Source organism: Equus caballus, chromosome 9 (assembly GCF_041296265.1).
Source record: "Equus caballus isolate H_3958 breed thoroughbred chromosome 9, TB-T2T, whole genome shotgun sequence".
Lineage (NCBI taxonomy): Eukaryota > Metazoa > Chordata > Mammalia > Perissodactyla > Equidae > Equus > Equus caballus.
This window is the reverse complement of record NC_091692.1, coordinates 95,582,374-95,608,358: the sequence shown is the minus strand read 5'-3', so window position 1 is coordinate 95,608,358 and position 25,985 is coordinate 95,582,374. Positions and strand designations below refer to the sequence as shown.

The window sequence follows — 25,985 nt, the reverse complement described above, 5'->3', positions numbered from 1 at the left end:
CGAAGCCCCTGGGCGCCTGCCCTGCCTAGCTACTGGACCCAGCAGCGCTCGGAGCCCTTCCTGCAGTCGGGCGCGTGTGGTCAGCCAGGGCCAGAGCGGGTGGGCCACTGTGTGCCGGGGGGGCGGGCCAGGCCCACTCGCCTCCTGTGGGAAGCGCCTCCTCCCTTCCCTGGGATGTCTGGGTGTGAAAAAGGTGGAGATGCTTCTGTTGGGTGCCCCCAGGTCTGCTGGGGCCTGAAGGAAAAGCGGAGGAGCCGGGCCGCCTCAGAGGAGCACTCCTCCCTTCCTGCGGAGCGTGAGGGGCCACGTCCCCACCTCTGCAGCTCACGGTGGGTGTGGGCGTGTGACGGTGAGCAGTCCCGTGCCCCACAGTGAGCAGTGTGACCCGGCCTCCTGTGGGAGTGAGCAGGCCATGCTGGCCCAGGCAGGGGTGCCATCTGGGTGAGACCTGAGTCCGTGAGCTGGTGTGTAAGGGGCTGTCCAGGGGGAGGGAGCAGGGCACAGGGGCTGGGCTGTGTAGTGAGCAGAACCAGGAGAAGGAGCGCTGGAGGTTCAGGGGCTGAGGCCGGCGTTCCTGCTTGTTGCTGGGTTACGAATCCATTGAGAAATACTGTAATGAGACTGACTTGTTACGGTGTGGCAATATTTTCATCCCCTTGCTCCCTGGGGCCCCTTTCCAGTTTTCCTTTGATTCAGTCTCCTAATTCTCAGAATATTTTACACACACCAACATGCTCTCTCGCTCCTTCTCACTCTCACAAGCACAGACACACACAATCGCAGACACAGACTCATCCCACCCCACCCCCCCTTCACCGATTCCAGGTTCACAGCAAACTGATCAGAAGTGCAAATAAAAAGGGACATTAGGTCTGACGCATGTCATGTTTGGTTTCTGAAGGGTCTTTGACTATGTCTTGTGACACAAAATGCCCAAAGGCTGGGTTACTAAAAGATTTAAGTCATCGTTAAGCTTTTGATCATTTGTATCTAGAGTGACAGCATGCTGTCCAAACTGGGACACTGTTGAGAGTGAAAAGGAGGGTTACTCTTCAGTTGGGACTGGCCCGGGAAACCAGGACGTGAGGCCGCCGTGGGTGCAGCATGTCACTCTTCGGTGTGGCGTGGGAGTGCGTTGCAGTGCAGGTCCTTGGGCCCTTCCGCAGAGATCTGGTCCAGTGGACCGGGCAGGAGCCCAGGAATGGACGGTCTTAAACGGGCTCCCTGGGCCGTCCTGATTCAGCCTGACTCACTGTCTCAGTCCCTGTGGGCTATGTGACAGCACCACAGACTGGGGGCTTGTAAACAAGCAGACACTTGTTTCTCATCGTTGCGGAGGTTGGGAAGTCCAAGATCAAGGGGCCGGCAGTTCACCAGTTTTCTGTCTTAGGGGGCCCACTTCCTGGTTCATAGATGTCTTCTTGCTGTGTCCTCAGTGGTGAAGGTGCCAAGAGAGCTCTGTGGTCTCTTTCATAAGAGCACTAATCGGGCTCATGAGGCTCCGCCCTTATGACCTAATCCCCACCCACAGGCCCCGCCTCCTGATCCATCACTTGGGGGGTGGTGTGTGATTAGGATTCATCATGTGGATTCTGGGGGACACAGACATTCAGACAGTAGCACACACTCTTCCACATGGATGTTGAGGAACCGTGTGTTTTGGGGATACCCCAAAGTCGCATGACTAATTTAAATTTATGTTGTTAATCTTGTGTGTCTTTAGCCCACATGTGCTAGAGGCAGTATGACTGCCTCTTAATCTCTTTCTTGTCAGATGTTTTGATTGCGTCTTTTATTTTTTTAATGTAAGGACAAAACACTGGTTTGTTTTTTTTAGTTAATAAACTTTATTTTTTAGAACAGTTTTAAGGTCCACAGCACAATTGAGCATAAGCCACACAGTTCCTGTATAGCCTAGCCTCGTCTTCACACACCCCAGCCTCCCCCATTGTTAACATCTCCCGCCAGAGTGGGACGCTTGTTACAGTTCCTGAATCTCCATGGACGCATCATAGTCACCCACAGTCCACAGTTTACCCTAGGGTTCACACTTGGTGTTGTGCATTCTCTGGCTTTGGACAAATGTATAATGACATGTATCCGTCATTATAGTATCATACAAAGTAGTTTCATTGCCCTGAAAATCCTCTATGCTTCACCTGTTCATCCCTCCCCCACAAACACCCCCGGCAACCACTCATCTTTTTACCGTCTCCATAGTTTTGCCTTTTGCGGAATGTCATATAGCTGGAATCATACAGTATGTAGCCTTTTCAGATTGACTTTCTTCACTAGTAATATGCATTTAAGGTTCCTCCATGTCTTTTCATGGCTTGACACCTCATTTCTCTTGTACACTGAATAATATTCCATTGGCTGGATGTACGACAGTTTATCCATTCATCTACTAAAGGACGTCTTGGTTGCTTCCGAGTTTTGGCAGTTGTGAATAAAGCTGCTGTAAACATCCGTGTGCAGGTTTTTGTGTGGATGTAAGTTTCCAGCTCCACTGGGTAAATTCCAAGGAGAGTGGTTGCTGGATTGTATGGTAAGACTATGTTTAGTTTTGTAAGAAAACACCAACTTGTCTTCCAAAGTGGCTGCACCGTTCTGCATCCCCGCCGGCAATGGATGAGAGTTCCTGTTGTTCCATGTCCTTGCCAGCATTTCGTGTTGTCAGTGTTCCGGATTTTGGCCATTTTATTAGATGTGTAGTGGTATCTCGTTTTAATTGGCATTTCCCTGATGACATATCATGTGGAGCATCTTTTCATATGCTTATTTGCCATCTGTTTATCTTCTTTGGTGAGGTGTCTGTTCAGGTTTTTTGCTCATTTTTAATCGAGTTGATTTGCTTATTGTTGAGTTTTTTGTGTATTTTAGATAAAGGTCCTTTATCAGATGTGTCTTGTGCAAATATTTTCTCCTGGTCTGCAGCCTGTCTTCTCATTTTCTTGATGCAACATTAATCTTATGTTGGAAATCAATGGGATTTCTTAAATACTTTTCCGGAAATAACCTTTTAAACAGATTGGCCAGAATGCTTTTTTTCGTTCTTGTCAAGGATACTTTGAACTTGCTTGATTCAATTTTACATCTTTTTATGCTCTTCGTCCAAAAGCTGATCTTCTTTATACTCTGCTGCCGTTTGCCTGGTTCCCCTGGCTTCTGTGTTGTCTGTCAGTCCATATTCTTTGCCATGGTCGTCTGGAGAGAGAAGAGCGTGCTGATGGTGTGGAAAGGACTGGACTAGTAAATATCAGACAGGGTCCTCTGAGGTTAATAGTTGGCGTTTTAGAAAAATGTTAGTAGTTGTGATGGATTTTTTGAGAGTAGGGGTGCCTGTTTTTAATGGCGGACAAAACAGCTTTTGCCACAAGCTAGCCAGCAGGAAGCGTTTGCTGCACCTCTACAGCACCCGTAACAGTGTGTGCCTGTGCGCATGGTGCTTGTAGGAGGCTGTCAGAGGAGCAGGATGTGTTTAAGTCCCAGGACAGACCTGTGTTAACTCCTCTGTCACCATTTCCCAGGAAGCATTGATCACTGAATTTTGTAATTGTGTTGCTATCGAACATTGTGACTATTATGCAGAATCTCAAACTTGAACCAAAATTTGGGGTCCTTGTCAAAAATTATTCTGCACTTAACTTTGTGATGACATTAAGTTTACAGCCAGCTTTTCCACATAGCAAATTGTAGGAAGTCACGTGTTTTGGCATCAGTTATCCTGAAATTAGAAACAGGACAATAGAGGAAGTTGTTGATGGGAACAATCGCAGTTTCACTTGTCTGAGTGCATGTGCAAATCATAACCAAGCTGTTGTCCCTGAAGCCTCAGCCGGCACGAGAGCCGGGCCAGGAATGGTCCCAGGGATGGTCCTTCTGTGCTCCGGAAAACCTGTCTGAAAAGTGGTTTCTTTTGGTCTTTGGAATAGAAGATACTGGAATAGGTCACACCTTAAACTTCTCTACACTTTTCAATAACCAGGGGAGGCTGTTGGGAGAAGAGACTTGCCTGTGCTTTCTGGAAGGAGTGGTCTGTCTGTCTGAAATTGCTTCAGTGTGTTGCCGTGCTGTGGCCTGGGTATTTTAAATTACGTGCTTCAGAAGAAAACATCTTAATGTTTTTAGATATTATAGTGAATGCGCTCGCATTTATATAAAATAGCTTCCTTAAAGAACACAGTTTGCGTGCCGTAAGGAGATTACTTTGTGGATGTCATTTTATGGGCAGTAGGCCGGGCTTTCTGGTATCCGATGGTTCTCTAGATGTGATGACACACGGCACCCAGGTGCTTGCTAATGGGAGAGCAGCCCGGAGGCTGCCCCGCATGCTCCTGCCTTTTCTCACAGCTTCTTTCCTTTCCTTTCCTGTGAGGCCCTCATGGAATGGGGCCCTAGAAATAGAATAAGTGCAGAGGCTATAAAAAGAAGGATTTCAAACTTTTTCAGAGCCTTTGTGCCCAGGAACTGTGCAGCCATGTGCTGCAGGGGTCCTTTTCTGCACCCCCGAACAAGCGCTGCTGGGGTTTAGTTAAACTCAGACTGAGAGGGACCCTGAGTTCAGCCTCGAGGAGGTGGCTGCGCAGGTTCCACACAGTGTACCCGTGAGCTTTGGGACGGACTCCTCCATTAAGCTGGTGGGGACTGTGCATATTTTGGTTAGTAGGTTTGTTGTTAATTTGGTTGTAGTCCTCTTTTTGTCCCTTCTGACTCAGACAATTAAGGAATTACATTATCAAATTAAAATATAAAAACCAATAGCCTTAATTAGATGGGAAGGGACACATGGGGACTTTGCAGGGTATTGGAAATGTTCTGCATCTTGATAATAAATTTCTCAAAACTGACTGAATGGTGCATTTTCACTGCATGTAAATTACACCTGGGGAAATACACCAGCACTTAGTAGCCTTCATGTGTGCAGATCAGCCAGGCGGAAAATAGAAGGGAAGAGAAAATCCCATTTACAGTGGCCACGAAAAAAATAAACTGATTAGGAAAAAACTTAACGAGAAAGTGCAAAGCCTGTCTAAGGAGTCCTTTGAAATTCTCCCAAAAGGCTCCGGGGCCGGCAACTCGGGGGGTACTTGGAAGGGTGGAGCAGCTGCCTCCTTCTGACAGGGCAGACAGCAGCCTGAGGGTGGTGCGTCTCCCTAAGCTGATTTATGAAGTTAATGGGATTTCAATATAAATACCAATAAAGATTTTTGTGCTTTTTTTCCCAGAGCTAGGCAAGCTCTTAAAGTTCCTGTGCTCATAAAGTTCTTTCAAATAAACCTGCAGGAGTAAGTAAGAAAATGCTGGGAGAAGCCGCTTGTCGTTGGACGTGGGCAGACGGGCATGCTCGTAGAACAGAATAGGAAACTGAGAAATAAACCCAAGCACAGCTGGAAATTTGATATATGGTACGGGAAAAATCTCAAAGTGCTGGGAACGGACTTATAAGTAAATCCTATTGAGAAGCTGGATGGCCGTTGGGAAGAGGAAGAGTGGCTCCTAACCTCACACTATATGGGGAATATGGGAGCTGATGGCCTTCTTGAACATTCTACGGCCTGACCCAGAGTCACATCAGAATGTGCCGGGGCGTTTCCCACATGCTGTGGACCCGGGAACCCACCCTTCAGCTGTGGCTCTTCAGCGGAAATGCTCGCACTGGCTCTTCAGCATGAACCCTTAGACCTCTGGCTCTCGTTCGGGGTGGCCAATGCCCAGGCTGGATCACTGTGGTCCTCTCTGTTCTCTCCCCTCCCAGCCCCATGGTTTAGATCTTTAGGCACCCATTCACTCCTTGACAAAGGTGTTATGACCCTTATTTCTAAGGTATGATGCTTAAACTTTATTTTTAAACGGTTTTGTGGTATCCCCTAAAATGCTTATAAAATCCCCAGGGCTTTGCAGAATTAGCAGCGTCTGCAGACAGAGGCTGTGCCAAGTGAGCTCCTGCTGATGAGCAGTTGTCTTCACGGTGCCTGACTTTAAACTGGGTTAGTCACATCAATGTGTATCTTTGAAGAAATCCAGCGCTCACTAACGTGAGTTGATTTTTTGTTAGTCAGTTGAGCCTTACTTAAAATTACTGTTTGGAAAGGTGCCTCAACGCTTTTGAAAAGCTCAGCTTGCCCTTGGGGATTTTGGTAGCTGGTGTGGGTGTCACCAGCGTAGCTTGAGACTGCTCCGTGGCTCAGTTTGTAGAGCTGTGAGACGCTGGGTAGACTTCTGTGCTGACTGACTGCTGCTTGAGACCCAGACGAACCGAAGATGCTAACGGTGACAGTGAAGTTCCCCGTGTAAGACCTGTTCGTGGCACCACTGTGTTTGCGCTGTTGAGGAAGGGGAGCCGCGCTAATGCCTGGACTGCTTGAGTAGCAGGTGAACCGCACGCTATGCTCCCACCGCTTCATGAGCGTGCTGTGAGGCTAGACCCTGGCAGCCGGCCACCCAAGGGCCTGGGTGGTGGGCGTGGGGGTGGCTTTCCAGTGCAGACAGTCCCGAGGACGCGCTGGTTGGCTGGTTATCATCATTCATTCATTCATTTGTTCATTCTCTCAGTAACCTCACTGGGCTCCTGCCATATGGCCAGGCACAGTGGGGGATGTGACAGCAGATGACAGCTGGGGGATGGGATCCCCCACGGGAGCTCCTCACTGCCTGGGGCAGGACTGTGTTCCCCAAGCGCAGTTGCTGGAAGAGCCCTTTGCACAAGGGGGACATCTGCTCTGCAGGCGAGGGCTGAGCCTGGAGAAGAGTTTTGAGGGTGTGGGGCTTGAGCTGAAGGTGGGAGAGCCAAGGGGTGGAGCAGGAGACAGGACTGGGAGAGCTGGCAGGGCCAGATTAAAGGGCGAGGGTGAGAGCCGTGGGCAGGCCGAGGTTAGCTGGGTGAGCTCTGGGAGAGAGAGTGAAGGGCACAGCGAGAGGGAGGCAGGCATCCTGCCCTGAAGGATGGTTCGTTCCCTCTGCCACCCAGAAACAGTGTCAGGACAGGAGCTAGACTGCGGACTGAGTCACAGCACTGTCCCAGGCGGGGGCCCTCGAGACGCGTGCCACAGCCTGTGGCAGGTTTCCCTCTTTGAGAAGACTGTGCACGGGCCAAGGTTGAAGTGGGACCTGTGTGTGCATCTAGAAATGCAGGTTCCCTGGACCGTTAGCCTAACTCAGGGGCACTGGAGGTGTGGAACAGATCTGCTGACGAGCTAGGCGGCTGCGCTGGCTGGGCAGTGGCTGCCTGCCCCTGACTGAGCGCGTGGAGACGCACAGGTGAGGGAGGTCCTGGCCCTGGGGAAGCCCCGTGAGCTGGACTGTCCAGCTGCTTGTCTCCCTCCTCTTCTCTCGCTCTTCCAAAGACCGACCTGGGACCATTTTCAGAAATGCAGTAGGGAGCTCCAGACATTTAAGAGTAATTCAAATGTGGTAGCTGACTTTCCATTTTAGAGGAGACCCTCTTGTGCTGATCTGATGGCTCTGTGAGCGTGCACCTTCGCTCCCTAAGAGCCCAGTTCTCTACACCCCTCAGCTTTCCAGGTAAGAGAGACATCCTGCTTAGGGCTCTTAGCCGATTCCTCGGACGTCTCAGCAGACGCAGCCGGAGGCCTGTGATGAGCACCCGGAGTCTGAGCAGATGGGCAGGAGGCCACGACGGTTGGCTTTCTTTACAGCTCCCAGCGGTTCTTACTCTACTTTCTTGTTGAAGATAAGCTACCCAGAAATGCCACTCCCTGTGGAGGAGGCGAGTTGACTGGAGAGGGAGGAGCTCGCACCCTTTTCCCTCCTACAGACCTGACCCTAGAGACCACCCCCCCTTCGCGGGGGCCTGCAGCTTGAGCTCACCTGCATTTCCCTGTTCTGCTTTGAACAGACTGCCGATTCAGTAAAAAAAGTGGTAGTGAAGTTGAATTTGTAATGATGGTCTCGTTGATTGATTCAAAATGTGCTAAGAGTTTCAGCATTTTTAAAGAAAACTTTTTTCCTTTTTATTAATACCCTTAGAACAGAGTTTCTCAGCCTTGGCACGGTTGACATTTTGGGCTGGGTCACTCGCTGCTGGGGGCTGTCCTGTGCACTGTAGGATGCTGCGCAGCACCCATGGCCCCCCCCCATGAGATGCAGTAGCACCCCCCACCCAAGCTGTGACAACTAAAAATGTCTCCAGGCCTTGCCCAGTGTCCCCGGGGGTGCAGAACTGTCCCCATTTGAGAACCGTTGCCTTAAAATAATTGGAGTGTACTTGCTACAGAGCTTTATTGCCTGATTTTTGGCTGTTGCTGAAATGACTCTTTGCAGAGACTGCTTCACTCAGACTTGAGTCTCGGGATGGATACAGTGGTGGGACGGGGGCAGAGAGACAGGAGAGTTTGGCGTTCATAATTAAGTCGTTAGGATTTCTTAGAAAACTGGTTACTGTTGTTCCTGCCAAAAGCCCAGCTGATCAATTTAGACTCTTTTTTTTGAGGAAGATTGGCCCTGAGCGAACTGCTGCCAATCCTCCTCTTTTTGCTGAGGAAGACTGGCCCTGAGCTAACATCTGTGCCCATCTTCCTCTACTTTATATGTGGGACGCCTGCCACAGCATGGCTTGCCAAGAGGTGTCATATCCGCACCCAGGATTCAAACCAGCGAACCCCGGGCCACCGAAGCGGAACGTGCGCGTGTAACCACTGCACCACCGGGCCGGCCCCTAATTTAGACTTCTAAATCATGTCTGGATACACTTTTGTCACATAAAAATGATCCATCCTATCTGGTGGAAAAGGCATTTAAAAATCATTGACCCTATCTTGGTGTAAGATTGACAAAAAGGAAGAGCGTGACGTTTTTGTCTTAGGAATCACATGAAAGGTGGGCTGGAGGAAGAGCAGGAGAAGGTTGGGGATTTAACACCGGCTGATTTTTTTTATATGATTTTTTTTTACTTTGTATATGTTAAAATAGTTTCATAGTAAGTTTTTAAAGAAGATTGTAGGAGGGTGACAGTTTGGAAACACTGGTTTTAATTGAGATATTAATTATATGCTAGAGGACACTTGGTAAATTTGGGAGAAATCTCAAGAAAGGGCTGCAGTGTGGAATTGTAGTGAAATTTGGGGCACACCCGAGGCAAATGTACAGGGAGGAGTGCTTGGACCTGTGATTCCCAGGGAAGATTCAATTGCAGCCAGAAAAAGAATGTGAGAAGGCGCTGGAACGCTGGAATTGCGAGTGGGGGCCTCGGGGAGCCTCCGGCGGGGAGCAGCTCCAGCTTCGCCCAGCAGCCAAGCTGGGACCCACCGCCGCAGGGCTCCCGAGGGGGGACCGAATGAAGACGACCCGCAGTTTCTGGTCCCTTCTGGGGAGAAAGAGAGAAGGGGCTAATTCAGATCATCTTTGGTGAACTGAACATAAACTAGAAATATTTGTATTTAAACCAGTTGTGAAACCTTTTTGGTAAGGTATCAGCTCACAGACCTACCTTAATATAAAACGTGGACACCGTTTTGTGTGATTTCAAGGTCACCTATTTGAGTGCACTTCTGATTGAACGGAGCCCCGGGGCCTGGAGGCCCGAGTCTGGAAGGGGCAGCTGTGTGCCTGCGTCCTGGATCTTCCTTGCATGGCAGAGAGGGACCTCATCTTCTGAAAGCCCTTCTAAGGGAACGTTTCTAGTTAAGATTCTTAGCACTCGACGCTTTCCTGTGGGGCGTTCATGCAGGTGGAGAATACGTCGCCAAGCCGGGTCACAGGGCCCAGGACGGTGGAACAGAGCGCTGGGGGGCAGGGTTGCACAGCCCCCTGGGAATGCTATGTGCAGGTCGGGAGTCCGGGAACCCCTAGGCCTGGTATTCAGGTCTTGGAATCTGAAGAGGTCAAGGCCGCTCCGCTGGAGACGGCCCACTGTCTGACTCCAGCCGCCTTTGGGTGGGCATTGAAGCTCCCTCTTCAGGCGGCACATCGCCCCATTCCTGCTCCGCCTAGCTCCCACTGTGCGCTTTCCTCCTCCGCCTCTCCAGGCAGCATCTCCTTTCCTTTTTCACTCTTTCCCTGCCTCCCCAGCCCCTCCACCCTCACTCCCCATCCTGATATTTGCGGACCTCAAGGGGCCCCAGACGCCCTCCTGGCGCAGGGTCCCCGCCGCCTGCCTGGGCCCGCTGGCCATACGTGGGGAGAGCGGGCACTTTGCGCTCCGCTTCTCTGTCTGCTCACTGCCCCTGGCCAGGCTTCCCTTGGCTGTCTCTCTCTGTCCTGCCCAGGATTAAATTCCATACAAAAAACGTTTCTCTAGAAATTAGGGTTTGTTTTTTCCACAGACGACTCAGAATAAGCACAGAGAACTGAGGCAATCCGAGGTCCGTGGTCTCCTAAGTGACCGCCGGCCAGTCCCATGGGGTGCCCAGATTGCTAGGGGGTGGCAGGCCGCAGGGTGGCCGCCCCCGTCTGACTCTCCGGTGGGGTTGTTTTCCTCTTTTGCAGATCAGCCAGTCACTCGATGGGGAGCAACGGTGGACCACCTTTTTGTGTCACCTTCCCACCTCTCTGTAGCAAGAAAAATAACTTCAGCACCTCTTCAATAATAATGATGAAACTGGTATTAACTGAATGGCAATTATGGATTTTTAACTCTAATTCGCAGTAAACCAGCAAGCCATATGTTTCAAATCCAACCAAAAATCATTTTGTTTTGCTGCGTGTCTCATCTGATTGTGAGAAGTTGTGAGATATCTGTTTGTACAAAGAGGAATATAAGTATTACTTGCCGGAGAAACACAACTGAAGCAGAGAGAGAAGACGTCTTAATTTATCCTTAAAGATATCTGATAGTCTTATTTATATAGAGTAAATATATATATATTTTTGGTGGTAATGAAAATGGCTCCGCAGAATGCCGACTCAGAATCTATGCAAGGTCAAGAGTCACCTGTGCCCCTCCCGGCCCTGCAGAGACACGGAAGCTCGGCGGAGGCCCGCGATGAGACCGGCAGTGAGGGCTCCATAGACCGGGTCCCCGTGCGCCTGTGGGTCATGCACGGGGCCGTGATGTTTGGCAGGGAGTTCTGTTACGCCATGGAGACGGCGTTGGTCACGCCGATCCTGTTGCAGATTGGTAAGTCGGCCTGCACCCTCGGAGGCCTTAGCACGGAGCATCGGCGTAGGCGGTGCGAACACACGTGCGAACATCGGCACGCGGAGCACGCACCACGGGCCGAGAAGCGTCAAGAGCCCTGGGAACTGGTGTCCTGGTTTCTCTCCCTCCAGCCTGCTCTGGCCGTTTCCTCCCGTTGTAAACGGGCTGGGGAGGGGGTGGTCCTCAGATGCTGACGTGGAGTGACGAGTTTCGGCAAGATGGTGGTTGAGTGTTTGCGTGTGTGCAGTCGGCGGTGATGAGTTGTAACTGCGCAAGCGCCCTTCTCCCTCGAGGTGCCTGCTGCGGTGCCCCAGCCCTCCTGGACGTGGTCGCCAGGTGTGTCATCCTGGGCCAGCTGGCGAACCTCCCTGCATGTCACTCAGCTCCCTCTCGTAAAGTGAGGGTAGCTGTGGAGCAGCCCCTCGTTGGGCAGGAGGCTTAGCACAATGCCTGGCTGTAGGAAACACTGAATAACTATTTTCTTTATTATTAGCTGATGGCCATTGTTGTTGACTTAAATCTGAGTTTATTGTGGACTTTAAGTGGCTGAATGACGGGGTATTCCCAGAAATACTGTAATTCACAGTCACACTCAGGTTAGCATTACCAAGCGTAGTCTGTGAAAACACTGCTGTCCCTTCCAGATGACCACTGGGGGTGCCTTAGACCCTAAGAATTTTGTTGCAGTGTTTCAGTTTTCCCTGTTGTCTAAAGAAGTTTAAAAATCTGTAATTTTCCAACTTGTAAGAGATCTGGGTCAGGGGCCAAGCTATGTAAAAGCATCAGTTTCATTCTAGAATTCCACATGTGCCTAGTAAAATATTTTTAAAATCTACTTACTCTGTTTGTTCTAGGAATGTTTCTTCAAACATAATAAAGCGTTTCTTATTTGGTGAGCTCTAACTAAACCCCACTGTTTGGAGCAGTTAGTTTAAGTGTATGGATCTGAAGAATGCAGCGTTTCCTTCAGTTATGAGCGGGTCCACTGGCCCCGCTGCCGTCAGAGAGCACAGACTTCATCTCCCATTGGCTGTGGCAGGTGGCTAGAAATTCCGCTTATGCTCATGGCCGTTTCAAGTCACAGCAGTTCCTGTACCCACGTCTGCACCTTGTCGTTTAACATGTTAATAAAGAAGCATGCATATTATTCTATTTGGGTTGCTGTATTTCAACATGTTTTTCCCTTTGTAATCCTGTGTTTTATTTCCCATCTTTAAAAATATTGTCCTGAGAAGGCTTCACAAGGCCCCAGACCAGGGAGAGCCTTTTCTGGAGAGCTTGGGATTGTGGAGTGTGGATAGCATAGGCCACTGTTCCCTTCTTCATCTCTGTATTCGTCATCTCTGCATTTCTTCTGCTCACATTCCTGCAGTGCTCGCTGCATGTCAGCGCACTGGGGGTGGACAGGACGCCACGTCTGCCCTGTCTGATGGTTGAGGGGGTGGACGGGACCAGTGAGCGCTGCTCTCACGGTGCTGTGAGAGGGAGGAACGGGGGAGATGCAGACCCCTGGAGGGAGTTATGCCCGCCCCGTCCAGGCCGGCTGGGGAGCCTCGCATAGCGGGCGGCTCGGGGTGGCAGTGGGGAGAGGGCACCTCGAGAGAGAAAGGCTTGGTGTGTTCAGGAAACTGGGCCAGACCCTAGGGAGGGAGAAGTACAGTGGCAGTTAATTATCCTATGCTTTTGTTTTGTCCCCTCGTTGTAAGGACCTGGGTTTGGCATGGCAGTTGAGGTCATTACAAAAGCAGTTGTAACTAAGCCGAGGTGGGTAGAATCAGGTGCCCGTATTCAGTTTATGGATCACCTCTTACGGTTATGGTGACAAAGACAAAATTCAGAATCTCTGGTCACTGAGAAATAAGTTGATACCATAAATAGAGATTTGGGAGCTGTTCCTGCCCAGTTTTCTTTGTGATGCGTTATGTGTATCACAGCTTAGAACCTTAGCACTAACATGGCTCCTTGGAATTTTCTCACTTTAAGGTTGGGAGTCTCAATTTCCGTACAACTTGGTGCATTTCATTGTTTAGTTTTGAGTATTTAACGTATGACACGAAACTTGTATCGATTTTAGATAGTCTGGGATAATACATAATATATTTTACTGCGTAGTATAATACGTATGCTATATACTAAAGCTAGCTTTCAAAAGTTGTAGGTACGTCTGTTCCATATAAACGTTCAGAAACAATGCCTGAAAACGGGAGAATTGTAGTAAATAGGTGGCTGTGGCAGGCTGACCCTAGGGGATAAGTGACCCTTACTGACCCTGAGCAGTGCACAGCCGTGTTCAGCAGGAGAGCCGGGTTGGTGGATGGGGGTATTTCCCAGGTTAAAGGGATGGTGCTCAACGAGAGTTGTTCCCAGATGGGCTTTCATTCAGTCCAGATGACACGGACCCGAGTTATGTCTCAGGGTCGCACTTCAGTTACGCTCATAGGGCCAGTACACTGATCAGCATTTTCTCTGGTTTGAGTCTGTTTCTTTAAAAGTTGTCTACCTTACCCAGAGGCACAGTGTTTATTATTGGATTTTGTGTATTAATAATTATTGAAGCTGGTCTTGAAATAGTAACATTCTCCCAGTCTAAGTGGGCAGTTTGATCCGCTTGATAGAGGTCTGCAGTAGTCCAGCAGCCAACACGCTTCAGGCCGGGAATATTTTCTTTACCCGAAAGGCTCCCTAGTGGCCCCTCACGTGGCACCCCCAGCCACCCCCGGCCTGCCTGGGTCCCAGTTTTGCCCTTTCTGGAATTCTGTATAAATGGAATCGCACCTGTGTAGTCTGGTGTCACTGATGTAACGTTTGCTTTTGTGGTGGATTCCTCCATTCCTACTGCACAAATCAGTACTTCATTCCTTTTCAGTGCTGACTGGTGGTCCCCTGAATGGACATATCCCCTCATCTCTCCATTCATCCGCTGATGGAATCTGGGTGGTTTCCATTTGGGGGCTTTTATAAATAAAGCTGCTCTGAGCATTCGCCTGCAAGTCTGTGTGGCCCTGTGTCTCATTTCTCGTGAGTAGATGCCCAGGAGTGGGATTGCTGGTCGCACGGTGAGTACAGGTTTCCTTACATAGGAGAAAACCATTCCCTCTAGCAGTTCAGGAGGTCCTGAACTCCTGCATCCTTACGTTTCCCCAGTGAATACTGATGTTGAGCGTCTTTTCATGTGCTTATCAGGCATTCGTGTGTTTTCTTAGGTGAAATGTGGGTGCAGAATTTTTGCTTTTCAAGTTATCATCGCGTTACAAGAGTTCTTTATCCATTCTTGATAAGAGTCCTTTATCAGATACAAGTCTGCAAATATCTTACCCCAGTCTGTGGTTTCCTTTTCATTATCTTAATGGTATCTTAAAAGCAAAAGTTTTTAATTTAGATGAAATTTGGCACGTCGATATTTTTCTCCTTTTTTAACTAAGAAATCTTGGCCTGGCGCAAGGTCGTATGATTTTCTCTTGTTTTCTTCCAGGAGTTTTATAGTTTTAGCTCTCAAATTTACGTCTGTGATCCATTTTGAATGAATTTTTGTGTACAATAGGAGTTGAAGGGTCCTTGTTCCCTTTGGCATGGAATCCACTTGTTCCAGCACCATTTGTAAAAAGACTATCCTTTCGCATTGAATTCCATGCGCCTTTGCCGGCAGTTAACTGACCCCATATGTGTGAGTCTGTTTCTAGACTCTGTTCTTTTCCAGTGATCTAGTCGTCTGTCCTCAATACCACAGTGCCTTGATTACTCTAGCTTTGTAGTGCATCTTGAAATTAGGAAATATCGGTTCTCTGACTTGATTTTACTTTTTAAAACTTATTTTGGTTCTTTTAGGTCCTTCGCTTTTCCATATAAATTTTAGAATTAGCAATTTCTACCAAAAAAAAAAAGCCTGTTGGGTTTTTATTGGAATTGCATTGAATCTATAGATTAATTTAGAATTGACATCTTAGTATTGAATCCTCCAATCCATGAACATGGTATATTGTCTCCATACGTTTAGGTCTTCACTTTCTCCTAGAAATGTTTTGTGATTTTCAGTTTGTAGGTCTCACACATATTTTGTTAAGTTTATCCGTAAGTGTTTAATTTTGTTATGCTGTTGTACTGTTTTAACTTCAGTTTCTGAGGGTAAATCACTATATGAAAATATAGCAATATTTTTACATTGACCTTGTTTCCTGCCATCTTGCTAAACTCACTTGTTAGTCTTTAGTAGCTTTTAATGTCTGTAAGGTCTGGAGTGATGCTCCCTCTCCCCCCCATATTGGTAATTTATATCATGTCTTTATTGCTTGATCAGTCTGGTTAAAGACTTATCAATGTTATTGATCTTTGCAAAGACTCAGCTGTTTTTTTTCATTGATTTCTCTATTGTTTGTCCATTTCCTATTTCATTAATTTATGTTCATTTTTTTCTTCTGCCTACTTTGGTTTTAATAGGATCTTTTTCTAGTTTCTTAAGGTCAAGCTTGGAGCACGGTTTTTTAGATTTCTCCTTCCGAATAAAAGCATTTACTAGAAATTATTTTATTCCTAATAAATAAAAGCGCTGTTACCCAGAGAGGTCAAGGAGTATAAATGCAATCCCAGAGTCCCCGGGGTCCCTGCTGTGGTCAGCAGCCTCTGCGATGCCCCAGTGATCCCCACCCCCTGTATGCAGTCCCCTGCTCTGAGGTTAAACTGAAGTTAAAACAGTACAACAGCATAACAAAGTTAAACACTTACGGATAAACTTAACAAAATATTTTCTTTTAACCAACAATATGCCAACAGTGAGGGGATGTCACTTCTGTGACTAAGGTACTAAAGATCGTGACTTCCATCGGTTCGGAAAGCGCTTTCCTGCCTCGTTGGCTTGTACGCGCTGATGAATCCAGCTGCCTTCTTGGAGAGACCCGTGTGGCAGAGCCTGAGGGAGGCCTGCAGCCAGCAGCCAGTGAGGGCCTGAGGCTCTCCACCTGCGATAACCGGCTCCTCCCGTCAGTGGAGCTGGTGAGCCCAGCAGCACGTCTTCCCCTCGTGAGCCTTGAGATGACCACGGCCCTGGGAGACACCCTGAGCCCGACCACCCAGTCAAGCCCGGCTTCTTGACCCACAGAAACTGTGAGATGATAATGTTGTAAGCCACTATGTGGCATGTGATTTGTTGTATGTGTGAGTTATACGTATACTATCTATTAAAAGGTAGCTGTTGAAAGTTGTAGGAACCTCTGTTCCATAGAAGCTTCCAGAAATAATGATTGAAAATGGGAGAATTGTAGTAAATAGGTGGCTGTGGCAGGCTGACCCTAGGGGATAAGTGACCCTTACTGACCCTGAGCAGTGCACAGCCGTGTTCAGCAGGAGAGCCGGGTTGGTGGATGGGGGTATTTCCCAGGTTAAAGGGATGGTGCTCAACGAGAGTTGTTCCCAGATGGGCTTTCAGTCCAGACGACAAGGGCACGAGTTATGTCTCAGGGTCGCACTTCAATGACACTCATAGAGCCAGTACACTGATCAGCATTTTCTCTGATTTGAGTGGGAGTTTCTTAGACACTAAGTGCAGAGAACTAATGCGCGTGCTCTGTTAGTATTTGACTGCACTGTTTTCTCCTTTATAGTTCAGAACGTTGTGTATTTTTCCCATTACCTAACTTATTTATCAGGTTAGAAGAGGGTGTGGAAGGGCTGTAGAAGAAACATATTTGTATTGATAGATATCTCAGCATAAAATCTTACATTATAAGGTAGTTGTTGGGTTTTTTTCTGCTTTTTTCTTCCCAAATCCCCCCAGTTCGTAGTTGTATATTTTCGTTGTGGGTCCTTCTAGTTGTGGCATGTGGGACGCTGCCTGAGCATGGCCTGACGAGCAGTGCCATGTCCACGCCCAGGATCTGAACGAGTGAAACCCTGGGCCAGTGAAGCGGAGCGCACGAACTTAACCACTCAGCCGTAGGGCCGGCCGCTAGGTGGTTGTGTTTTGAAATATCGAACAATAGCACATTTGCCCTGTCTCTTTCATAAGATTGATTCCCCGAAGAAAACTTTCCCATTGAAAATCAGTAAACTGAAAACTACGAGATGTAATTAATTTCAAACTCTGCCATAGTAAAGATTACCAGAAAAGTTGTTTTTAATCCAGGAGTAGCCAGCTAATTGAGAATATGCATGACGTTTATCTTTGACAGTTTTCTAAAGTTATTAAACTGGTACCATCCTATCATGAGTGTGTTTATACCAATCGATATGTTGTCTTCTGCTCTTAAAATGTAAGTGACTGTCCTGATTGAGCCCGAGCCCTAGTGTGTGGCACAGACGCAGCTGTGGTGCCTGACTTTGCTTCATGGCGAAGTCCCTTCTGCTCACTGCCTGTCGTCTTGTGGTGGTACTGGGGTTTAGTGGCTGTTGACAGCCAGCTCACAGACCAGGCTCCTCTGCCTGGGAAGGCCCTCCATGCCTACTGGTTGTTTAGTGTCCTGAACACTGGGGTTGGACCCCTTTGTTTCTTCTCGCCTTCCTCCGCACTGGCCTCCCTGGAGCTCCTTGCAAGGTGCTCTGGAGGCTGAGCTGTTTCTTTGTAAAGTACCAGGTTGGGATAGATGATGGTCTGGGCTCCCGGCTGGCCCTTGGGTCCCGGCGCCTCTGTGCCGTCGCCTCGGGTGCCTTCAGTGTGCTCCAGATGCTGAGCCTGCTGTGGGGAGGCCCAATGCTCAGGATTCGGAGGCCGCCTCCTGGGCCAGCCCCTGGGAAGGCGGGAGCTAGGGGGCCAAGGGAAGCTGGGTCTGGACAAAGGCTGGGGGGGTGGGGTCGCCCAGCACCTCTTTGTTTCTCCATGGATCAAGTTTTGTGGTGAATTATAACCCTTGTCTTTATGGTGATGATTCAAGGTCTGTTTCTGGTTTCTCTCATTTGCATTGTTTGCTCAAGTGGCACAGGACCCCCGACTTCCTCCCCGCCCTGCTCCTCTGTGGTGTTGGGAGGGGGGCCGCCTCCCAACCGAATGTTGGCTCTTGGAGAATCCTAGAACCTGCCATTTTACGTCTTTGTAGCTTTATTTACATCTATGGATACCAGCATCTCTTTCTTTTCTGAAAACACCTACAGGGCTTATATGTATGAATTGTTTGGAACAGAGTTTATACTGAAGTACTTAGTACCCAGCCTGCTCTTGTCACGTCCAGGCCCCATCCTGAGCCCCTTCAGTGTCCAGCTCTGTCCGCTGGATGACCCCGTCGTGCTGGATGACTCCCACATCTGTCCTAGTCAATCACTTCTAAAGTGGGTGGCAGTTTAGATGTGATGAAATATGGCCTATCCCCGGGCCAGGCTTGTGAACCCAGCTGCTTAGAGTCCCTGCTTGCCGAGGATGCCCAGTTGTCCTCAGACTCGCCGTGGTCAGCACATGCACATCTCCTCAGCACCTGGGATGCTCCTAGGGGCACCTGGAGCATGGTCCTCCCATGACTTGTTCCTGTAGCACCCCTTCTTCCGTAGACTGCGACTCCCTTCAGGGCAGGTTCGGACTTGCCTTTGCACCCTGTGCCCCACGCGGAGCTGGGCACCCAGGAGAGGCTCACTTTGAGCTTGTGGAAGGAGTGAACACATGACTTGTTGGTGAAGGGGAAGATGATGCACCTTGGCCACCTGGTATGTCCACATGCTCTTGTCAAAGCCCAGAAACCTGGTTTATCTTCTTGAGGAGGTCCAGGAGGGTGCTGCTCCCACCCCAGGCATAGCGAGTCCTCTCAGACCTGCTTGCTTCTATGACGCACGGGAGAAACACTGTAGCGGTCCCCAGGGAAAAGGCCTTTAAAAACCAGGTGTTACTAGCCAGCACCTTACCCAAAACAGAACCTCCTCGTGGCCCCTGGATGGCCTGGGTACACTTGGAGCCCACCTTGATGAAGTTGGGGCCGAAAGTCTCAAGTAGCTGAGTTGACCTGTTGGGGAGGGAAATTGGGTATGTTTAAATCTTGGGCCGTGTCTGGCAAATATTTCTGTTTTAGCACACTAGGTAAGCTATCTTGTTTTTGTGGCAGTGGAAGTAGTAGTTTTGCTGTGTGTTATAGCCCTTCCCAGAATGGCCATCCATTCGCACAGAGGCCCTGTCTTTCTGTCTGCTGTGGCGAGTGGGCTGTGTGCCACGCGGAGCATAGAGATGTTGCGTGATTTCAGCTTAAATCCCCAGCCCTCCGCATGGATCTCTAGACTGTGAGTCCTGTACCTCCCCCTCTCTGGCCTTTCAGGTCAGCTGCGTTGGAGGACCTACGGAATCACAGGGCTGGCGTCTCAGGACACAGAAGGAAGATGTGGTGTCCTCCACCCCACAGCTGCCCAGCGGGGAGGGTGGACATGGAAAAGGTTGCTGCAAGGTGGTGCTCAGAGGAGGAACTAAGTGTGCAGGAATAACGATCCCTACCCCCGGAATAACGATTGGGATTCCCATAGTAGTTTTATTGTGGTCCCCAGAAAAGATGGAGGTGGGAGGGCTTGTCCCCTCACTGCTGGCTGTCCACTGCCCAGAAGTCAGTGTCAGTAGACACTGAAAGTTCTGGAGTCTTTCTTGGGGAGATAAAGGATACGCTGTAGTCAGGAGTGAAGTACCACCTGAGACGGCACTGTTAACTTGAAAAAGCTCAGAACGAGTTTATTCAAGAATAGCCAAAAGAATTCCAATTCGGGATATGCATGCTATGTCAAACCATAGGCAAATCCAGCAAACAGAGGAGGGGAGCTGCTTTTATAGAGAAAGGGGGGGAGTAGGAAGGGCTGTCCTAAAGGAAAGTCTATTCCGTGAGAGTAACAGTTCAGGGCAGCAACACCTTCTCATTGGCTGAGCTGTGTGGCTTTTCTCATTGGCTGAGCTGCGGCATTTCTCATTGGCTGAACTGTGTGGCTTTTCTCATTGGCTGGGCTGTGGCATTTCTCATTGGCTGAGCTGTTTCTCATTGGCTGAGCTGTGGCTTTTCTCATTGGCTGAGCTGTGGCCTTTCTCATTGGCTGAGCTGTGGCTTTTCTCATTGGCTGAGCTGTGGCCTTTCTCATTGGCTGAGCTGTGACTTTTCTCATTGGCTGAGCTGTGGCCTTTCTCGTTGGCTGAGCTGTTTCTCATTGGCTGGGCTCTTGCTGGGTGGAGAGAGAAGTCTACCTTCAGTGGTGCAGTGGTGGCTCTTCCAGTGGGGGATGCAGTGCCCCTCTGTTCCTGGTTGGTATGATTGGCTGTGTGTGACGGGGCTGAGAGCTCCCCCTGGGCCTTCCGGGTTAGTGAGGGTCTTTTAGTTTCCACAGCACGGTGGGAAGGAGTGGGCTCTGGAGCTCTCAGCGGCTTGGGGCCTCCGAGCCCTCTCAAGGGCCACCAGGGCGAGCCTCAGCAGCAGCGGTTGCCCCTATTCGCTGGGCACTTGCACTCCACCTCTTGTGGGTGCCCCCACGTCCTCACTGGGGTCCCCCAGGCTCGGGTGCCCCGACAGCGCCAGTGCTGCTGGCACTCAGGACCCGACCTTTGGCATCTGGGAGGAGAGACATGGTAATTTGGTGGCCTGCTGAAGGGTAGCGGCTTTCCTTTCCATGTGTTTTCTGTGGGATTGGAGTAATGGTGTCATAATCGAGCGTGTCACAGGATCCGAGCGGCTCTCCTGAGCGTCAACACACGTCTTCGGCAGATGCAGGCTTCAGGAGGCTGCGTCCCAGCGTCTCTCGCCAGAGGGTCACTTGCCTGGCCTGGGCTGGGCAGCCTGCTGTCTCCGCTCTAACTTTGCAGCCGCGTTTTAAGAGACATTAAGTGATGACAGGCGGCATCCATATTTAAGTTACAATTCACCTTCCTGCAGTGTTTGTGCGTGTGAACTCAGACCAGGGGCTGACGGGGTGGAGATGCGTGGAGCGCAGCCTCTGGTCGCGTGCTCGGGCTCCACAGGCATTCGCGGGGGGCCATCCTTCGGTGTCTCCCTGGCAGGCCCATGAGCCCTGCTGTGTGCGGCGCTGCCGCCATGCCGTGGGGCTCCTGCAGTAACAAACGCATCGCTTTTATTCTCGTGCGAGTCTCAAGCTCCTTCACCGAACCAGTGTCTGTTCCTGGTTCCCCATACGGTGGAGTGTGGCGGTCTTTTTTTTGATGCTGGATCCTGTATTTTTAATTGGAACTTTTTTTTTCTTGTGCAGAAATCCTTTGTAGGAAAATAATGTAGAAATGTCATAACCAGTAGCCAAGCCCGCTCCTCGTATGGTATGGAAGTCCACTGGGCCTGGCCTGTTGCATTCCTAGGCTTGGGAAATTAGAAAAAAAAATTCTAGTACTTATTTTATTCCTTAAATTGTTTGTTACCTGAACTGGATTATGTAGAAGAATCCGGGCTTTCGGTAGTCATCCTAGTTGTAAGGTTTTTGTTTGTTTTCTTTTACAGTAAACTGGAGTCTTGGGGTTTTTATTTTTGGTTGCAAGTTGGCTTCTGCCATCCTCAGCTAAATGCACATGTGATGACAAATGCACTTGGCAGGGCTTGTCTGTTTCCATGCTTTGGGGGTGATGGAGCCGCTCTGCTTTCATCTTGTTCTGTGAAGGAGGTTAAAGGACAGGGTCTGGGGCCTCGGGTGCCCGCCTCATTTCTTCTCTCTGTGACCCTGGAGCTGAGATGGGCTGGACCCGCCCACCCGTGTGCTGCTGTCGTCTTGGGCAGTTGCTCTAGGGATCTCTGATAGCGACTTAGATTGCTGCACTCTTTTCTAAGGAGGTGACTGGTTTGGGCACCAGTTCAGATGCACACACTCAGCCGTTTGTGTGTGGTTTCTGCTCTGTGAAGTGTGCGCTCCCTGATGCTTAGAGAAACGTGAAGAGCCCCGCTATCGTCTGACTGCCCGCGGCGAGCTCTGCCGCGGAGAGGTCACCCCCATTTTGCCTGGTCAGGTTGGGACCTGAATTCAGGTCTCGCAATTCCAAATGAGCTTCTCTTCTTCTGGAAGGAGCCTCTAGACCGGAAGCAAGTGTCATTCCTTGGTGCTAAAAAGGGTGTTGCCAAATTGCTGAGCTGAGGAGGAAAGAAGGCTCGTGAGGTGGCACAGGAGAAGGTGGGTGTGACGCTAAGACAGTCCCCTCCCTTCCTGGTCCTGCATGTGCCAGATGTCTGATTGGCTGCAGAAAGGGGGCAGAAGGTTGGCACTGAAGGACCGTCCACCTTTCCCTGGACGGTGCCAGTCAGCTGTCCCACAGGCTTCGTCGCATGGGCATGGAAAGAAGAGTTACAGTGGCTCAGCTTGGCCCCCGGACCACGCCCACCATCATTGTGAATCCTCACTTACAGGGGACGCCGTGTTTAAGTAAAATTAAATTTTCTTTCCTTGAATCGATAGCATTTTCACCAAGTTAAGAATTCAAAAGTCACAGTAGTGTAGACAGTGAGATTTCTGTCCCCCTCCTGGCCCCTGGCCACCTGGTTCCATCCCCAAAGGCAGCGAGTTTCCGGCCTCCTTCCAGAGCTTCCCTACATGTATGACACATGAGACAAGTGGCATTGTGTCTTGTCACTGTCCCCAGCAGTGGCTCTTGGAGAGCATCCAGAGCAGATAAAGAATCCAATTCTAGGTCAAAGCAGAACGCCTGTCTGCTTCTCCCCAGGCCCTCCTGCTCAGTCCACCGCGGGGTGGGCCCCCCTTGGCTCTTCTTGTGGGAGTTTTCCCGGCTGATCTTGCGCTGTCCCCCCAGTGCCTTTAGAATCACTGTCATCTCTGCCTCACCTGAGAGGCTGTGTTTGTTGGGTACTGGATTCCCACACCATTTATTGAACGATTCAGCTTTTTGGAGGGGACTTCTGAAAATATGTGCCTTCTTCGGCCCCAGGCCCAAAGTTTCAAGTACGGGAGATGAGGGTAGCACCTAACAGTCGGGGTTTTGGTTTTTGTTTTGTTTGTGCGAAGGTGGGTTCTGATAGAAGACCCATAACCCTGCCTCAGACAAGAGAATGAGGATGAGGGTGTGGGTCCCCCCGCCCCCCCACTGAGGCCTAAACAGCACGCGCTGCTTCCTGCAGAGCTGGTGGCTGCCCGGGCTGCCCTTCCTCGCTGGTCTGAGCGCAGAGGAGGGACTACCGGCGACCCTCCTGCTGCGTGCCTGGCGCTGTCGGCAAGGTGCCAGCCGTCCACACGTCGGGGGGGGGGGGGGGTGTGAGCCGCTGATGAATCTGGCTCTCTGAGTTGGAATCAGGTGGGGTTGTGGGGTCACTGTTAAAGGAAGGTCTCAGAAGCACTGCCCCAGAGCCTCTGGGACAGGCCTTCCTGAGGAGCAGGTGCCCCTCCTGGGCTTGTCACTCCTGCTGGCACCGTCTGTTCTCCTACAGCATTTTCCCTTGGGAAGGACAAGTCTGCCCCCCCCCCCCCACCCCCACCCCCCCCCCCCCCCCCCCCCCGCTTATTGTTTTCCTCTCGGTTCAGGAAAAGGAGTCATATAAAAGAAAGAAAGGTAGCCGGTTGCGGCCTCTCAGTTTGACGAATGAATTAGAACTTGATGAGATCCTGTTTTCTCCTGCTTGATGAAAATTGTGAACACGGTAGCATCTGAGAACGAACAAGCCATGTCTGTAGGTTTATTTATGCGGAGAGTCAGATTGAATCTTGCCTGTCTCATTGGGTTGGGGGTAAAGCTTATCTTCATTTTGTATAGGTCTCTTTATTTAAAAAAACTGGACTTTTCCACTTTCCATTGTGGCTTGATGTGAATCAGGATTCCTAGGATATGGTTTGTTGAAACTCGAGGCTCCCCTTTTCTTCCTGTGGGAAAAGCCTACCCTTTAAAAGCCTGCCTTAAAGAAAACATTAGCAGTTTAAGTGCCTTAAGTGGTAGTCATTTTCCTACACTCCCTGGATTGTGCAAGGAAGTTGACATTGGAGGCCGCGCTGGCAGGAGCAGGAGGGGAACGTGACCCGGCCGGCAGCCTTGCACTGAATCCTCCGTAGTCAGCCCCCTCTGAGGAGGGCAGGGCTACAGCTGGCCCTCGTAGGAAGTCAGCACCCTGTCTCAGAACCGCCTGCCCTCTTATGCAGCTGGCTCCTGCTTTCACGTTTGAAATCCACAGGGCAGTGCCCTTGAACACAAGTCTTTGGCGAGAATTGAGAAAGAGATTCATGCTGTATCAGAAGTGACAGTGCATCTCATTCTGTGCATGCACGTGCATGTGTGCGTGTAGAAATATGCTTAAATGGGCTCGAGAGGTGTCGTAACTGAGCGCACGTCCATCTGCACCCTCCTCCAGTGAGCATGGATGTTGCTACAGTGAGCATGGATGTTGCTACACAGGTGACCTCTCATGAGCACGAGTTACCTTTCTTTCTCTATGATACATCTAACTTGGCACTTCCAACAGTTGTAGTAAAACTCGGGAGCCACTGTTGTCCAGGGCTGTTGTAACTCCCTGGCCTGGGGGGTAGCATGTTATTTCAGTGGTGTGTACTTCTGCAGCTCAAACACAGTAGCCGCCTTCGCCTTTCCAGGAACTCCCTGGAGAGGGGTCTAGAGAAGCCTGTGTATTTGGCTGAAGCTGCGGCGCCCCCAGGGCCTGCTGCAGATTGCGCTCTGGATTTGTTTTCCTGTTTTGAACGAGCAGTTCCCTCTGCAGGAAGAATTCTTAGGCATACCTGCCCTGACGCGTGGCACCACTTGATCTTGGCCCTCGTCTGTAGTACTGAGCTGGGCCCCGCAGAAGTCCCCCGATGCGCCCACTGACTTTGTGCCGCCTAGTCACCCCATGTCCCAGGCGGCTGAGCCCAGAGATGCAGGGCGGGGGGGCGGCAGGGCCCATGCTGGCTTGGACTCTTGCTTCTGCCGAGTTGTGGGCACCCTGGTTTGCATAATGCACACTGTGGCTGGGGTAGGAAGGAAGCTGTGTCATTTGAGGAATATTTCAAAGAATCAGACAGTCACTTTGGCCTGAAGAACTGATAGCTCAGGGAGGCTAGAGACCTCATCCCTGAATACCTAGAAAATAGGCATGTGGCGGCGCTGTGGTTCCCAGAGCCCGGGGGCAGGAGACAGATTGTCCAGCTTACAGCTGGCTTTGCGACTGTTACCCAAGCTGAGGTTGGGCCTACAGGGCTGGAGGTGCCAGGAAGGAGGGGATGGTAAATGGCCAAAATTGGACGGACCCTTGAAGACATTAGTGTAAATAAAACAGTCCAGACACAGCGGGACAAATACCATAGGACCACTTACAGGAGGTGCCGAGCGTAGTGAAATCCACGGGGAGTAGGGGACAGAAAGGAACATGGCAGGGGCCAGGGCCCGGGGAGGCAGCTGGGGAGCTAGTGTTGAATGGGCCGACTTCCAGTCTTGCAAGATGAAAGAGTTCTGTGGGTGCATGCTGGTGATAGTTGCACAACAGTGTGAATGTCCTTAATGCCACTGAACTGTATACTTCAAAGTGGCCCAAATGGTAAATTGTACATTACGTATGTTTTACTAGAGCTTTTAAAAAGGTGGGAAAAAAAATGTGATGGGCCCTACAGAACTGCAAGCTGGGTTTCCTGCTGTGTGGAGGCTAAGGAAGCCTGAAGGGTGACACCTGGCCCGGGCTTGGCGACGGCGGGCTGCCTGCTTGCCCAGAGGAAGAGGATTCTAGGACAGCCAGTGTGCTGTTCGCGCCTGGGAGCCCTGGCAGAGAGCTGCCCTGCTCGGGCCCACCCGCACCTCCAGACGGGGTCAGGACCGACCCAGAAAACAAGCAGTGTAATTGAGGCAGGAGTTTGTCGGAATCCCCTGAATTTTGACCAAAATAATTGGAAAACTTTTCTGCAAGGCTTGTTTAGTTTGGGAGGTCTGGATTTCCTCATGTTTCAGATCATTGTATTTTAGAAACAATGAAATGTCAACTAGTCGTTTTTCCCAAGGAATGATATGCCTGTTATTCTTTCATCAGGCGCTTATTGGGCC

General features: G+C 50.1%; 1 protein-coding gene across 6 annotated transcripts in view; it reads left to right on the top strand.

Annotated features, from left to right (window-relative positions):
- The window catches only part of SLC45A4 (solute carrier family 45 member 4), a 129,284-nt gene that overhangs the window by 33,368 nt on the left and 69,931 nt on the right, over positions 1 to 25,985 (top strand). For 3 of the 6 annotated variants that reach the window (XR_011421489.1, XR_011421488.1, XM_070221927.1), the window contains exon 2: positions 10,447 to 11,077. The exons of the other annotated variants lie outside the window; for them this stretch is intronic. Coding sequence is in view for 1 of the 3 variants with exons in the window: in XM_070221927.1 (XP_070078028.1) it covers positions 10,837 to 11,077 (241 nt within the window). In the remaining 2 variants the exon portion in view is untranslated. The remainder of the gene's footprint in view (positions 1 to 10,446; positions 11,078 to 25,985) is intronic. 6 annotated transcript variants of the gene reach the window in all.